Below are 16,168 nucleotides of genomic sequence, written 5' to 3' on the forward strand. Positions count from 1 at the left end.
CAAAGGTTCTTTTTTCTTTTACATACCTGGGATGCAGATGCTGATAACAATATTGGCTGGCAACAGAAGGGCAATTGCTGGTGTTAACTCTATGGCTCCAAGCAGTGTAAACAGGATTTCTCATAACAGCTGTTACTGCAGGACATGGTGCAATGTTTCTTGGTACCGTACCTATAGGTTGTAGAACAGTACATTAATTAAGTGCTGAAGGTTCATTCAACAATAATAAAAAAATGCATCCCGTAACTACATAAATGATAGTGCCTCTGCATACCAAGGATTCAAGATTTCAATTCAACACACAGTTTGTATGTTGTTACTAACCTGATGACAGGCTTCCAGGGTATAAAGAGGTAGGGACAAACCCATCACTGTGCCTACCAGACTGTTTTGGTGAATACATTGGCCATTCTTGCAGCTCAGGAGAAAGATGCTCTTCACTTGCTGGAGTGTATTTTTGTACCTGTGGGGAAAGTTTAGTATCACACACACTTTCAACTCAAAGTCATTATTCTGGTATCCAGCATGGCAGGGATGACCAACATCTAGATTCACAGAGGGGTTATACTGTTCTCCAAACAGTGGCCCAGCATATTTTGTTGCACAAAAGATATCTAACTGAGATTCAAGTAGGTAGCCATGTTGGTCTGCCATAGTCAAAATAAATTAAAACAGTTCTTTAAAAAGATAGTTAAAAAGACTCTTCTTAAAAACCTAAAAATTCCCTTAAAAGAATCAAGTCGTCAAGAAAGTTATATGATCTAAGGAAGTCTTTAAAAGAATCCTTCCAAAAAAATTAAAAATGATAATGTAGCACCTTAGAGACCAACTGAGTAGTTTCAGGTATAAGCTTTTGTATGCATGCACACTTCTTCAGATACACTGAAACAGAAGTCATCAGACCCTTATATATAATGGGGGCAGGGGGGAAGGAATGGGTGATTGGCTAATGGGTATGGTAAGTCTGTTAGTGACAGTCTGCGGGCAGGTAGGGTCTCAGCCTGCATACCAGATGGAGCTGGTAGACAGCTGCCCTGGACACAGAATTAACCTGCACCTCCATGGACAGCTGTGAATCCAAAATGACTCCCGGGCTGCGCACCTGGTCCTGCAGGGGCACAGTTAACCCATTCAGGACCAGGGAGTCCTTCAATACCCACCCACCCAATCCCCCCAAAACAGTACTTCTGTCTTGTCAGGATTCAACCTCAATCCATTAACCGCCATCCATCCTCCAACCACCTCCAGACACTCACACAGGACCTTCACCGCCTTCACTGGTTCTGATTTGAAAGAGAGGTAGAGCTGGGTATCATCTGCAAACTGATGAACACCCAGCCCCAACCCCCTGATGATCTCTCCCAGCAGCTTCATATAGATATTAAAAAGCATGGGGGAGAGGACGGAACCCTGAGGCACCCCACAAGCGAGAACCCAGGAATTAGAACACTTATCCCCAATACCACTTTCTGAACACAGCCCAGGTGGAAGGAGCAGAACCACTGTATAACAGTGCCCCCAGCTCTCAGCCCCTCTAGCCGGTCCAGAAGGATGTTGTGGTCGATGGTATCAAAGACCGCTGAGAGATCCAGAAGAACTAGCAAACAGCTTTCACCTTTGTCCCTAGCCCGCCGGAGATCATCAACCAGCGCGACCAAGGCAGTTTCAGTCCTATGGTGAGGCCTGAATCCTGATTGGAAGGGATCCAAATGGTCCGCACCCTCCAGGCATGCCTGGAGTTGCGCAACCACCCGCTCAATCACCTTGCCCAAGAATGGAAGATTTGAGACTGACCAATAGTTGGCCATATTGGTGGGGTCCGAATATGTTTTTTTAAGAAGCGATTTAATAACCGCCTCTTTCAGCAGGTCGGGGAAGGCTCCCTCACAGAGGGAAGCATTCACCACCCCGTGGAGCCCATCACCCAGCCCTTTCTGGCTCGCTTTTAGGAGCTAGGATGGGCAAGGATCAAAGAGACAGGTGGTCGGTTTCACTCATCCAAGCAGCCTGTCCACATCCATGGAGGTAACAGATCTGCGCTGATACGGCCGATCCCGGGTCGGCCTGAGGGTGAGCGCACGCGCGGGGCGAGCAAGAGAAAGCCCGCCGCTGAGGTGAGCGGGAGAAAGCGGGGTGTTTTGCCGCCTGCCTTCCCCAAGCCAAGGGGAAAGCAGGCGGCGAAAAGCCCCCCGCAGCACCAACAAATGCCAGCTCTGTCGGGCGAGGCGGGGGCGATCCTCCGCTTTTCCTCACCCCCGCCTGACAGAGCCGGCAAGCCCCGTCCCATGCTGGCTTTGTGCCAGGCGGCGGGGAGAAGCGGTTTCTCTGCTTGTTAGGCGGCTGCTGCTGAGGCAAACAGCTGTGTCACAGGCTGCGGCGGGAGAAACGGAGGAACCGCTTCTCCCGCTGCCTGGCACAAAGCCAACATCGGACGGGGCTTCAGAGAGGCGCAGTGCTTCTCCGAAACACCGTCCGATGTTCCTGGGTGTCCGTGGTGTGGCGGCGGGGGGAGAAGTGGAGAAACAGATCCGTTCCTCCACTTCTCCCCCCCTTCTTCCCGCGCTACAGCCCTTTGTGTTCTGCTGGTTGACCCTCATCGGCAGAGACCAGCGGAACACAAAGGGGAACCAGCTGCAGTGCGGGAAAAAGGCAAAGAAAAATCAGCTGAGAGGCGCTGACAGCTGTCAGCGCCTCTCAGCTGATCTTCCTTTGCCTTCTTCCCTTGCTACAGCTGGTTCCCCTTTCACTAGACAAATGCCCCTATCACTAGACAAATGTAGGTTTTGTGATCGGAGGTTTTTATGGCCACGCTTTGCAAGACGATGCGGCGGCCATAGAAAACCTCGTCCTCTTGCGAGGCAACCTCCGATTGCAAAACCTATTCGTATAGCGGAAAATTTGTCTAACAGGGCATTCGTCTAGCGAGGCACCACTGTATACAATTTCATATTTACATGCAAGACGTAATATCAAAATGGAGAACAGCTTCTCTTTACAGCTTGATGAATCCCACCCTACAAGTGGAACTGTGAGTTAATCTATCATAATCTGATTACAAATTGGAAGTTCAACCAAGGGCTCAAATGTAAACTGCCTTAGGGTTGGATCTTGACTACAGGTGGCTAATGGGCCACTTCTGCATTATGGGGTTTTGCTTCCTAGTAAAGGCAACTACCATGTGTGGAACTGCCCCACAAATGTTCCACTTCATTTCAACTTCCAATTCCTGGGATCTTAAGCATACACGTAGGACAACCAGTTAACCCTTTTCTTTTGCTCTTTGCCTTGATGCAGAAAAGGTACACCACACAAATAAATCACTTTGGAAAATATGTGCCAGGACCCACACTTCACATTCTCGTATCTACCTGATGAGGTGGATTAGGAATAGGCACAGGGGTTAGTTTATGTCTCAAGGCAGGAGCAGACTTGGGCCTTGGCCTTTTAATTTTGGGCTCTTCCATTCTTTGAAAACCAATGTCATCTTCATAGGATTTCCTTGAAGGCAAATGTGCAGTGTCAACCCCCTCTTCCCTGTAATAATGTCCAGAAGGTCTACCTCGCCCCTTATGAATACCACAATCTGGCTTGAGTTCAATGGACACAGGAGGCTGAGCTGTGGCAGGACTGGATGGTGGCGAGCCGGTCATGGCGGTGGAGTCCGAGGTGGAACTTGCTTGCTGTTTGTGTTTGAACTTAATAGAATCGCTTCTCTTGGGAGGGGTGGGAGGGGTGGAAATGGTTTCCGTTTTGGAGGGCTGGGGTGAATGTCCCAACACCTGACTGGGCGACAAGTAGTCCATCTTAGGAGGAGTCAGAGGCCTCTTGAAAGTGTCCGGATCAAAAATGGACTTCCGTTGTTTTGGCTTTTTGTACACAGAGAATTTTTCTGTTTCTGCAGCAGTAATGTTGACCATTATCTTGGGCCAAGTGCCACCACTGTGCTTCTCACCATGCCCTTTGTCCAACACACTCTCAATCACCATGCAGTCTGCTACTGTGGACTCAAAAGGCAGTCTCCTGCTGTCCAGACCAACAATGCCATAGCTTGGTTCCCGAAACACATCTGGACTAAAGGAGCCTAGGCTGTGTTCAGAGGTACTGTGGCACCCATGGACTGCACTCTGGTGAGACTCTGTGTGCAAAACCGTGTTGGAGAATGGTTTGAGATCGCAGTATAAGTTGCTGTCCTGATCATTCTGGTCCTTCTTGGTGTCCATTATGTCTGGATTGAAAATGTCTGTTTGGGTTGAGCTGTTGTGTTTTAAGTTTCTTTTATTCTGAGCCTGCACCTCCGATGCATGGACCCTGCAGTTTGATATTTTCTCTGAATCCTTGAGGTTTTCAAATATGTTTTGACCACTCCAAGATGAGCTTGAGCTCTGAGGAAAAACCTAGGTGGAGAAATAAAAAAGAACATGCTCTCAGCAGAATGCTAAGATTGCAGCATCTTGTTGTGCTCTGCCCTCTTCTTCCTGCTGGTATAATTTGCAGGTTGTTAGGCAGTATTTTTAACAGCTATGCAGTAGATGCAAGTAAGCCCATGTTTTAAAATGGAAGGTGTGTCCTTTACTCCCTTTTACCTCCCACCGCCTTCAACACTCACCTTCATCAATGAAAGCGTAAGTGATTCCCTGCAGTTTCGCAGCAAAGCTTCACATTCAGTCAGTGATTTATTATCTAGTGCAATGCCATTTATCTGCAATGAAAGTATGGCATGTCAACCATACAAAAGCTAGGAGTGGGTCAACAATTTGGCTGGCTGACATTCAATAAAGATAAATGCCAGGCTGCCTCAAGGCAATACTATCATGTGGTATTCACTATGCTCAACTCCTACAAACTGCAAATTAGGTATCAGACACAGGTTTCCTACCAGTATCTGCATAACCACTGTGAGAACAGGATGCTGGGGTACATGGGCCTTCTGGCTGTTCAATGTTCTTAGACTTGGATGATTTATGTTCCCACTCCCTCTAAAGAGCATTACTCCATCCCTTCACTTCTCATGTGTTTGCATATGAGCCTAAACTAAGCATGACTCCTTGGGAACCATGGAAACCTTGTGTAACAATGACTGAAAACTTGGACAGCGTTGGATTCAAAGCTGGAGCCCCAAATTACAAACCATGCTTTTCAGGGAGCCATCATTATCGGTGCCAGACTACATCATCAGAAAAGATTTATTTCTGCAAAGCCTTGGATATATCATGAAACATATAGTTTGTCTCTTACTGGCACACAAAATCATGGTCAAGGAATCTAATTATGTTTTGGTGTGATATCTGAATAGACAAACTATGGCTTTTGGGCAAACTGCAAGCCAAAGCCCGAAACCATAGTTTGAAGTAAGTCTTGCAAACCATGGTTTATGCAAAGTAGGGATGTGAAAACCACTGTGTCTTATAGACTGGAGTGCTAAGCAGATGAAATTCTAAAACAGACTAGTAGCTCTTAAAGCATGCATTGCCTGGATGTTCGGTAGCACAAATCATGGTTTTATTAGCACAAACTGTAAAAAGGTAAAAGGACCCCTGACCATTAGGTCCAGTCGTGATCGACTCTGGGGTTGTGGCGCTCATCTCGCTCTATTGGCAGAGGGAGCCGGCGTACAGCTTCCAGGTCATGTGGCCAGCATGACTAAGCTGCTTCTGGCGAACCACAGCAGCACACGGAAACGCTGTTTACCTTCCCGCTGGAGCGGTACCTATTTATTTACTTGCACTTTGACGTGCTTTTGAAATGCTAGGTGGGCAGGAGCTGGGACCAAGCAACGGGAGCTCAGCCCATTGCGGGGATTTGAACTGTAATTTGTCATAATATATGAATCTCAGTTCAGATACAGTCATACCTCCGTTTACGACCACAATTGGTTCCGGGGAGCCGGTCGCTCCCCGAGTTCGTCGCTCCCTGGGGCACGCTTCTGCGCGTGTGCGAAGCGCCGATAGAGCGCTTCTGCACGTGCACACACATGCTCTGCAGATCGCTTCTGCGCACACACGAGAGCTGCGCAGATCGCTTCTGCGCATCCGAGCGCCGCAGAACCCGGATGTAAACACTTCCGGGTCCGCGGTGGTCGGAAACCGAAGCAGTCGCAAACGGAGGCGGTTGCAAACCGAGGTTTGTGTGTATTTCTATATACTATACCTCAATTCTCAAACGTGAACTAAGAAACACTAAAAATGTGACTTACGGCAATTATTCTATCTCCCACTGCAAGGGATCCCTCTTTGGCAGCTGGGCTACCAGGCACTACAGTAGCAACAAATACTCCATTTTCTAGACCAATTCCACTATCTGAAATTGAGAAGATAGGTGCATAGGTTACTTTGTTCGTTACTATGGTATATATTTTTGTGTTTTTATATTGTGATCTTCAGATGAAGGGTGGTATAGAAATTTCACTGGGGAATGTGTGAAACAATACCATGAACTCATCACTGAAATTAATTACCTTTGTGGCCAGCGAGATTTATGTGTAGTGGTGTTATCACTTTCCCTCCTAAGGACTTCCTTCTGCGAACAACCATATTTATAACTCCTCCGCCGTTAAGTACCGCTTTTATTACTTGCTTCTTATCCTTGTTGGTAAGGTCCACATCGTTTATCTTCAGCAGCCAATCATTCACTCTGATTAATTAGAACAAAGGCGAGGAAATCAATTTCCGTTTATCCTACATGTGCTTATAAGCAATGATTAATCCAAGTGAAATGCAGACACTTTTAATGCCATGATACGGTATACAACAATATCTTAATTCATTTCTTGGTTTCAGGAGAACGGTTTGGTGATTGTTCTATTTTTGTCAGGACATCGATTAAGGATTCCTTAAGGATTGCAGCATCTTTCACATTCATCAGACAGAGAGAACATGTCTCATAATTTTTTCTGAATCAGCATTTAGGTACAGCTCATATGAAGTAGAAATATTTCTGCCAAAAGCTGTACGGATGGAGAATTTCTGGTTTACAGATCAGTCTCTTAGCTACTTTTTAAACAACCCCTTTCAGAGTAATTACTTTGAAAGCAACATTGAAAGATTGAGAGGAGCTGAAAACAAAAGAACCTTGGCATCTTCCCAAAAAACTCTGGATGGCGGAGTTGTAATATACTTAGGAATCAAGGTGTGTGCTGACGAAAACAAGTTAACACTCTTTTAACAGCACATGTCTTCACCAGGCAACGCTTTCAAAGTTTTCCAGAAAACATCTGTGCATTATTTCTCTTCCCATATTATTGTCTGATGGGTATGTGCTGTTGATGCAATTTGGAAAAAATGGGTGAAACTGCACTAAGTGCCTGGTCCATGTCTTGAGCAGCCCATCCACTGTGTCGGGATTGTGTTTAGAATTAGCACACCAGATGCTTTGGGTAGCTTAGAAACAGTCCAAGCCTAGATGCCTGGAGTCATCCACCTGCCCTTTCCCTAAGGAATGTGTGTCCGTGCAGAGGCGGATATAAAGCCAAGGCTGCATTTAGCAGCCTTGGCAGGAGTGTGAGGCATTACTGAGAAAAGGTTTTGCTCTGTGCAAGGTATCAGCGGAGAAGCTGAAGGCTACATGCTGCAGGGATCAGTATAGCATGGTGAGCTAGCATGGTAAAGTGCTAGCGGACCTCTCTGTATACTTGCATCTTCACAAGGTTAACGTCTAAGACCAGAAGAACTCTATTATAGTAGATTAGCTCATGATGTACCAGCATCTCTTAAAGCAGGCATCCCCAAACTCAGCTCTCCAGCTGTTATTGGGACTACAATTCCCATTATCCCTGACCACTGGTCCTGTTAGCTAGGGATGATGGGAGTTGTTGTTAGGTTTTCTTCATATTGATGTGGTCAATGGTGCTACTCAGAGATGTGTTTGTAATTATAAGAGAGGCTGGGGAAACCCAGCCAGATGGGCAGGGTATAAATAAATAAATTATTATTATTATTATTAAACCTCACATCTGTGAGCTCTTGACAATACAGCACACCTGAGGTATCTTAACAATTTAACTAATTAGCAGGGGGGTTTACCTGCTGCACCGAATGCAGCGATGTGATGGAATAATTGATTATTTTGAAAACTGTATTTAAGTTGATCAAATGCTTTGTATGGTACTGGCTGGTGTAGAGTGGGGAGTTGCAGCTGTTTGATTATTATTTAAAAATAAAGTAAGCAAAGATATTGCAGGCAAGTTTTTATTCCATCGCCCCAGTCGCTGTGCAAACTCTGTTGGCGAAGAAAGTCCAACAGTTGTAGTCCCAAAACAGCTGGAGGGCCAAGTTTGGGGATGCCTGTCTTAAAGTTCACGTAGCTGGCATGGTTATGTTTGTCTTGTGCCATGAGACAATAAACACTTTACAGTCTAAGCTGAACTGAGTGGGAAAGGAGTTTTCTTAACTGGGAACTCTAGAAAAAGCCAAGTACTGGAAAGCAGGAAAACTCTTGATGTTCTGTTGAAGCTGTGCATACTCTGCTGATCACACTGGTCCAAGTGTGGTGTAGTATTAACAACAGATGGTGGGCACAAGTCTAACAGGGTATGGGCCGATTGACTTTTACAGGTCATAAAAGGTGTGCCCTGCTCTTCAAAAATATAACCAGGAAAGTAACCTTCAGAATGCTGACAACCACTTCTCCTTTGCTGCCAACACTATTTTTTGGAGGGTGGGGAGAGAAAATCATATGCCCTATCAAAGTACACCTGTGTGTCAAACCCAGTAGAAACCTACAGATTGAAAGGGAGCCTATTCACCCAGCCCCTACCTCCACTGGTTGATTGCAATTTACATGTCAGCATGCATAGTGTCTGATAGCATTATTACCTGAAACCACAGTCACCTCCCCTGACCCTCCATGTCAACCCAATTTGTCCTCACATGACCAATATATTATACTTATAATGCATGTTATATATTAGCACTGGCTACTAAATGACAAACTACCGATTCTTTACCTTAATCGACCATCTGCAATGCTTCCTTTGTCCACTTTGGTAACAAATATCCCACAGTCTCCGGGAAGATATGGTTCATTCACACCTTCGGCCACATCAAAACCAAGGGCTTTCAAATCCATATCTTCCTAATGGATATGAAATGCTATATGTTATATGCAGTGATTCTGTATACATACGGAATGTAAGTAACCGAATTATTTTGACTATATAGTACAGTGGTACCTCGGGTTACAAACACCTCAGGTTACAGACTCTGCTAACCCGGAAGTAGTACCTTGGGTTAAGAACTTTACCTCAGGATGAGAACAGAAATCGCGCTGCCACCATGCAGCAGCAGTGGAAGGCCCCATTAGCTAAAGTGGTTCCTCAGGTTAAGAACGGTTTCAGGTTAAGAACGGACCTCTGGAACGAATTAAGTTTGTAACCAGAGGTACCACTGTACCTCCAGTTTTCTGTGCCTGTTTTTTCTTTTGGGGGGGGGATGAGAGAGAGGCTTTAACAAATGGGACACACTCTCTCACACACAAAAGAGAGTAACATTTGACTAGGACCTCAGTCTTACCCTGTCTTTCTCAAACTCTACTACTTCTGTTTCCCACTCTAAAGAATCCGTATCGATGGCTGAATCATGAGAGCTGTGGGCCATCAACTGCCGGAACCTTGCTTCCTTTTCTAACTGATTCTCCATCTTCTCTCTATGGGGAGAAACACACCTGAGTACTTCAAGCAAGGAAAGCAGATATCAACAGCATACAGTAAGGGGGGGGGAATGTAACAGACAGTGGAGGTTGTGTCTGCAATCCAAAACCTTACATCAAATGGGACTGAAGCAGCAAACGCAGACCAGAATCCTTTCTCTTTCATAAAGCGGTTACAAATCATGCCGACACGTACTTGGAACATTAATGCTATTCAAGAGGGCACCCACCCCACCCCATTCTGCTTGCCCAACCTGCTGCTGCCACCAGCACCAAGTCATCGCCTTCACTCTCCCAGATTTAGAAGGCTTTTAGCCCTTCAAGGCTAGAAGAAGGGAGAGATCTGTGTGCAGTGTTTCATGGACGCCATCTTGGCAGAAAGACAGCCCAGAAATTGAAAAAGTGAATATATTTAAATGCACAGGGAGTGGCACTAAACCAGTTATAGAGGTTGCTCTATTTCAGGCATCCCCAAACTGCAGCCCTCCAGATGTTTTGGCCTACAACTCCCATGATCCCTAGCTAACAGGACCAGTGGTCGGAGAAGATGGGTATTGTAGTCCAAAACATCTGGAGGGCCGAAGTTTGGGGATGCCTGCTCTATTTCCACTGCAGATGCTACTGGAAGGCTCACCTGGGAGGAGACTGGCTATCTGCGGAGATGGTCAGCACGGCCCACCTGTTCTGAAGGCAAGTACAACTGCCCTCCTGATTATACAACTGTTTTCTCCCATTTCTCTCTCTCTCCTGCCCTCTGATTACTTAAGCTATAGGCTATTTTGTGATGTAATTCTGGCACACACCTCCTCGGGTTTGCCAATTAACAACATTTTTAAAAACGGGAGGGGAAAATCGCATACACATTCTTTTCAGCCTTCTAGGTTGTCCTACCCCAAGGACTCAGGTAAGAAAACACTTAGCATACAATATCAAGTCAGAGTTACACGTTGAAGGGGTTTCTGGAACGCACTTCAGCTCTTTCAATTCACGCACAGCGTCGTTCTTTTGCTTCCTCATATCATCCAGATTGCGAAGAGCCTCAGCCAGGTCGCTCACTGCTCTGTCTCTTTCCCTCCTCAGGTTATCACACAGAGTCCTTCAAAATGGAGAAAAAATTGAAAGGAAATGTTAATCTATTGAGATACTTCTTTTTTTAAAAAAATATCACCAGCACCCAAGGTGTTGTTTTCAAGACAGCCTTGTGCTAGACAACGAATTAGATGCAGGTGCCAGACTGGAACAAGCAGCCTGTACTCCCAAGACTTCAGACTCTTTTCTACTTCACTCCATTGGCAGTGTGCTAGAAAGAAGATACTAAGTGCAATTAATTAATAGAGTCATAGAATTGTAGTTGGAAGGGGCCATGAGGGTCATCTAGTCCAACCCTCTGAAATGCAGGAATCTTTTTGCCCATTGTGGGGCTCAGACCCATGAACCTGAGATTAAGAATCTCATGCTCTACCGTGGACTTGTAAAAGGGTAAAAGAGTATTGAGAAATGATACATAATGAATTGGAAAAAAAATGTTAATAATTACATTTCCCCCCCAAAAAACAGGGTCCATTTTGTTGGGAAATTCCCAGGTGTCAAAAAAGAATATTTATTTATGCTACTACTGCAGCCCGTGTTTTTCTACCCCAAAAATGGAAAACGAGCAAGATCCCAACCTAAGAAGAATGGCAACTTAAACTGATGGAATATGCACAGCTTGCAGATTTAACATACAGAATAAGAGAACAAGAAGAACATACATTTAAAGAAGACTGGAAAATGTTTACTGAATATATGGGTGAAAATTGTGTTCATTTAAAAACGCTGGAAGCATTAAGATAATTTCAACAGTGTAAATAAGCTTTGATGCGATGTAACAATGGTTCATGAATGGTTTAGTTCATGTAAAATATGCAGGGATGTATAGTATGCAAAATGAACCACGGAAAGAGAAGAAGGGAAGTCATTGAATTAAGGTTGTCTAAAATGAATTATTTTGAAATGTAAATTAGAAAAAAATAATTAAAATGAGAGAGAGAGAGAGAGAGAGAGAGAGAGAGAGAGAGAGAGAGAGAGAGAGTCTCATGCTCTACCAACTGAGCTATTTTAAAAAAATGCAAATTTATTACTATTAATCTGGAATACCTGCAGAGGGATAAACTGGAGAGAGGGTATATTCTGATATAAAGCTTGCATACCACTCCCAGTTGTCCACATGCATGGAGAACACGTGAATCAATAGTAGCTAATTGGGCCCTTATTTTCAGATTGCAGTTGTACTATTTTCCCTCTTAAAAACAAAGCCAACATTACTGCCTATTATTTTCTTCCCCTAGTTCAGGACTACCATCCTGAGAACAGTTTCAACTGAATGCAACACGGCTGCAGCCCCTAGCAGATAACAGGGCACCTCAACTGTATATTGCAAATAAACTCCTGGGGAGAACTGTCAAACTGTTTGTTGTTGTTTTTTACCGTATGCTCTCTCGTTCTGCCACAATCTTGTCGCGTTCCTGAAAGGCCCAATCTCTTCTGCATTTTGCGACTTCTGCTTCCTGGACAGCTTCTTTTAACTCCTGTGACATTGCCTCGTATTGCTTCCGCAGCATTTCAATTTCTTTGTTTGCTCGTTCTATATCCAGTGTAGCAGAATCTTGTATCTGATTCGTGGGGTGTAATAATAATAATACCTTTACTGTCAATGTACAACCTGTGTGCAATAAAATTAACCGAGCCTCCCTCCCCCCCACACAAACACTCAATCTCATTGCACTCTGTGTGCTTGTCACACACCACACCACTTTGGGCTTAAGAAAACAAAAACCTTTTTACAGGAGTTTTAAAAATACACAAGAGTTCTGGATTTGGGATATGAGCACATTTCCCAGAATGTGTTCTATTATCATGCCATGGGCTCACTCTACCTACCTCCTACTTTAACTAACATAATTTCTAGCATTTTTTTCGGAATAGGCACATGCGCAATTTGTCAGCTTTCAATACTTCATGCACATTTTTTCTTAAAGGTTACTGAACACCACCAGTGTGTGCATGTGTATTTAGTCACTCAGGTTTCTGACACCCATGACTACCAATTGCTGTTACTGAACTGTTTGTAAGATGCCTGCTACATTACGCTTTTGTTTTACTTGTGCATCATTTCTTTTTTATTTTGAATGTTTTTATTTTTAATTGCATCTTTGTTTGTTGTAAAGGTAAAGGGACCCCTGACTGTTAGGTCCAGTTGCGAACTACTCTGGGGTTCCGGGGCTCATCTCACTTTACTGGCCGAGAGAGCCAGTGTACAGCTTCCGGGTCATGTGGCCAGCATGACTAAGCCACTTCTGGTGAACCAGAGCAGTGCACGGAAACGCTGTTTACCTTCCCGCCGGAGCGGTATCTATTTATCTACATGCACTTTGACGTGCTTTCAAACTGCTAAGATGGCAGGAGTTGTTTGTTGTACACCACCTTAATTTTCTTGGAATCAAAATGATTCGAGAAAATGATATTTTAAAAAAGTATGTCCACTGATTATATCAGTGTGAAGTAGAAAATGGTGAGATTTGTGGGAAACGTCAATATTCCTTTTTGTACACTAATTTAATCACAATGTGCATGCACTAGTACGTTCTTGCAACCTAGAAGATAGAGACAAACCAAAAACTACGGCAAATTATGCATTCCTAGCAGGCTGAATAGGAAAATAAATAAATAACAGACAAATGAGAGATTATTAATGTACTCTGGAAGCAAGGATGGGTAATTCAGAATGCCCAAATCAAGTGAGAAATTTGAAAAGAGAGAATCTCTTTAATATCTCAACTAGACGACAGATGTAAAATTTTGAGTAGCCAAGGAGTGGAAGCAGATTAACAATTTTATGTTTTTAGTTATGTGCATAATAATGTAATACAGGCACATGACAAACGTGGATTTCACAAAGGTACACGCAAAAGAGAGCTAGGGGACTCATTCATCACCTAATGATAATACGACTTAAACTCTACAATAATTTGAACAGCAACTACAATGATTTGAACAGCAACTCACACTGAACCCAGCCCAATGTCTACTGAGTCACATCCTTTTCCCACCTCTATCCTTGCCATTTGCCAGATTGTCACTTAAATAAAAAGCATATACTGATAGGGGCTGCAGGTGGAGAAGAAGGGGAGGAGGGAGAGAAAACCCACCAGCCCTGCAATTTTTAAAATGATTATTGCCTCTTTCAACCAAGGCTTTCCCCCTTATTTTCTGTTCCCTTTACCCTCTGTAGAACCCAAATGAGAAACTCTATTGATGAGCTTCCTTGTGATAGGTGATTGCACAAAGAGTCCTCAATGAGTGCAAGAGGAAGCATAAACTTGCAAACTTTGCCTCTACCTGGCGAGCTTGATAGTACTCTCTCAGTAGATGATCTCTCTGGATGATGGCTTCCGTTCTTTCCTTCCTAGCCACATCTCTCTCTTCCTTCACCGTCTCAATATCCTTGCAGGCTTGATCCAGCTCCTTCTGGGCTTCAGCCTTGTCTTTCACTTCATGGCAGTACTTTTCCAAGAGCTCATTCCTTTCACAGATTGCTCGATCTCGTTCCACTAGAGCAGAGTTCAGCTCCTGAAATAAAATAAAAATCCATCATTGGAGGTACGTTAAGTGTACAAGAAAGTCTTTCTCTTAATGAAAACACACTTAATTTTTGAAAGCCTGTGCCATGCATAAGAAGGAATAATACAGCACAAAACATGCATTAGATGCTATTAGCAAATATCTTTAAAGCTGCAACACATATTTGCTTGCATCAAAAGTTGAAACACTGTGCAGCCCCAAAGTAGTAACAGAGAAATCAGAGAAGTTAATCCTGACTAAGGGATGATTGACACAGAGGGCAATAACTTTCGTTATGCTATCGATGTAGTTCTAAATATCTGGAGGGCACCAGGATGAGGAAGGCTGGTCTAGAAACTTGCACAGAGTTACACAGGCAACACCACTAGGTTTGAACAACTCTTTCTGGCCAGAGCAAGTGACTTACAATACCACACCTGTCTTAAGGCTTCCATTTCCTCACTAGCCACTCTTTTCTCTGAGGATGTGTTTTTCAATTTGGATTCGGCAAGTTCCAGCTCTGTTTGCAGCTTATCCACTTCTTTGATGACTTGATCCCTCTCGCTCATGATGAGACGGTACTCGTTGAAAACGGAGTCCCTCTCTTCCTTGTACTTCTCTGCATCCTTCACGGCTTTCAGCTGCATTGTTTTAAACCTCGTCACTTCTGCCTGCAAACGCTCCATCTCTCTCTGTAGCTCCTTGTTTTGGGCAGTGGCCTTGCTCAGTTCCTGCTGCACGGTCTCAAACCTAAAGAGAGGAGGGAGGAGAGTCACAGCAAGTCTAAGGGAAAGGGGGCCATATGAAAGCTTCCTTCCTCTTTTACACACCACACTAAACTGTGTAAAGGACTAAATAAGAAGTGGCAGAGTCAGCCATGTTTCCTTTGTCACATGACTGCCCTGCTCACATGTTCAGGGGGAGAGAAGCAGTGGTTCTCATCTCATTATAAAAGATGTTGGTGAAAGGAGATGAGCTCTCCCCTGGATTACTTCTCTGGACTCCATCACTTCAGACACTTTTCTGTCAGCTCACTTCACTTCACAAACCATGGTGTAGGGGAGAGGAATAGTTCACCCACGTATGATGTTTTTACTTTGACATGGGACACATATGATTATATTGAATGCTGTGCAAGCAGAATTCCACTTCTGCAGCAGGACTTCAGTTTCCTCTCTACCTCCACATTTAACCCCAAATGTGCTCCCCAACCCTCAGGAGAGGATTTTGAGGGCACACCAGGTTGGGGTAGAGGGGGCAGGAGAGAAAGAGGAAGTGTTATTGTGTGGACAGAAGTCTTTTGCATCATGGGATACAGGCCTGACAAACAAACACACACACACACACACACACACACACACACACACAGAGAGAGAGAGAGAGAGAGAGAGAGAGAGAGAGAGAGAGAGAGAGAGAGAGAGAAAGAAAGAAAGAAAGAAATATGTGACTGGAGCAAACATGGCTCCAGTCTGGCTACTCAATCAGGTCTATTTTGATCCCGAGTGACCAAAAAATGAACAATGAAACAGAAAGACCAAGACACAACAAGAGTCAGACAAGTTCAGAGAGGTAACTTGAGTGCTGAGTTTGTTCTAATAATAAATAAATAAATAATGAAATGGCTTTGTGGCAAAATAATCTTCTACCTTCTCAGAGAGGTGGAGTACTGCTGCTGGAAGTGTATTGCTGTGTCCCGCTGTTTCATCAGCATGTCAATCTGCTTCTGGAGTCGCCTGTTCTCCTCTTCTGTCTGCTCTAATCGGCTCAGATCAGTATTGTGACTCGCTATCTTCTCATTGTACCGCTTCCTAAGTGTGTCATAATCCTTCTTCACGCCCTCCAGCTTGTCCATCGCTGTATCGTAGAGTTTATTTAGTATCTCTGACGACCCATTCTGCTTCATCACCTGGAATAACGAAAGATATTC

At 44.3% G+C, this 16,168-nt stretch overlaps 1 protein-coding gene across 4 annotated transcripts in view; it reads right to left on the minus strand.

Annotated features, from left to right (window-relative positions):
* Positions 1-16,168, minus strand: part of LOC118096142 (disks large homolog 5) — a 105,826-nt gene that overhangs the window by 27,002 nt on the left and 62,656 nt on the right. For all 4 annotated transcript variants that reach the window (XM_060275016.2, XM_060275015.2, XM_060275014.2 and 1 more), the window contains exons 6-18: positions 15,888-16,147; positions 14,679-14,991; positions 14,020-14,250; positions 12,109-12,293; positions 10,613-10,738; positions 9,507-9,639; positions 8,942-9,069; positions 6,455-6,630; positions 6,194-6,297; positions 4,607-4,699; positions 3,369-4,394; positions 325-463; positions 27-171 (exon numbers count right to left, since the gene is read on the minus strand). In XM_060275016.2, coding sequence (XP_060130999.2) covers positions 27-171; positions 325-463; positions 3,369-4,394; positions 4,607-4,699; positions 6,194-6,297; positions 6,455-6,630; positions 8,942-9,069; positions 9,507-9,639; positions 10,613-10,738; positions 12,109-12,293; positions 14,020-14,250; positions 14,679-14,991; positions 15,888-16,147 — 3,059 coding nt within the window. The remainder of the gene's footprint in view (positions 1-26; positions 172-324; positions 464-3,368; positions 4,395-4,606; positions 4,700-6,193; positions 6,298-6,454; positions 6,631-8,941; positions 9,070-9,506; positions 9,640-10,612; positions 10,739-12,108; positions 12,294-14,019; positions 14,251-14,678; positions 14,992-15,887; positions 16,148-16,168) is intronic.

The sequence above is a fragment of the Zootoca vivipara genome, chromosome 5 (assembly GCF_965207765.1).
Source record: "Zootoca vivipara chromosome 5, rZooViv2.hap1.1, whole genome shotgun sequence".
NCBI lineage: Eukaryota > Metazoa > Chordata > Lepidosauria > Squamata > Lacertidae > Zootoca > Zootoca vivipara.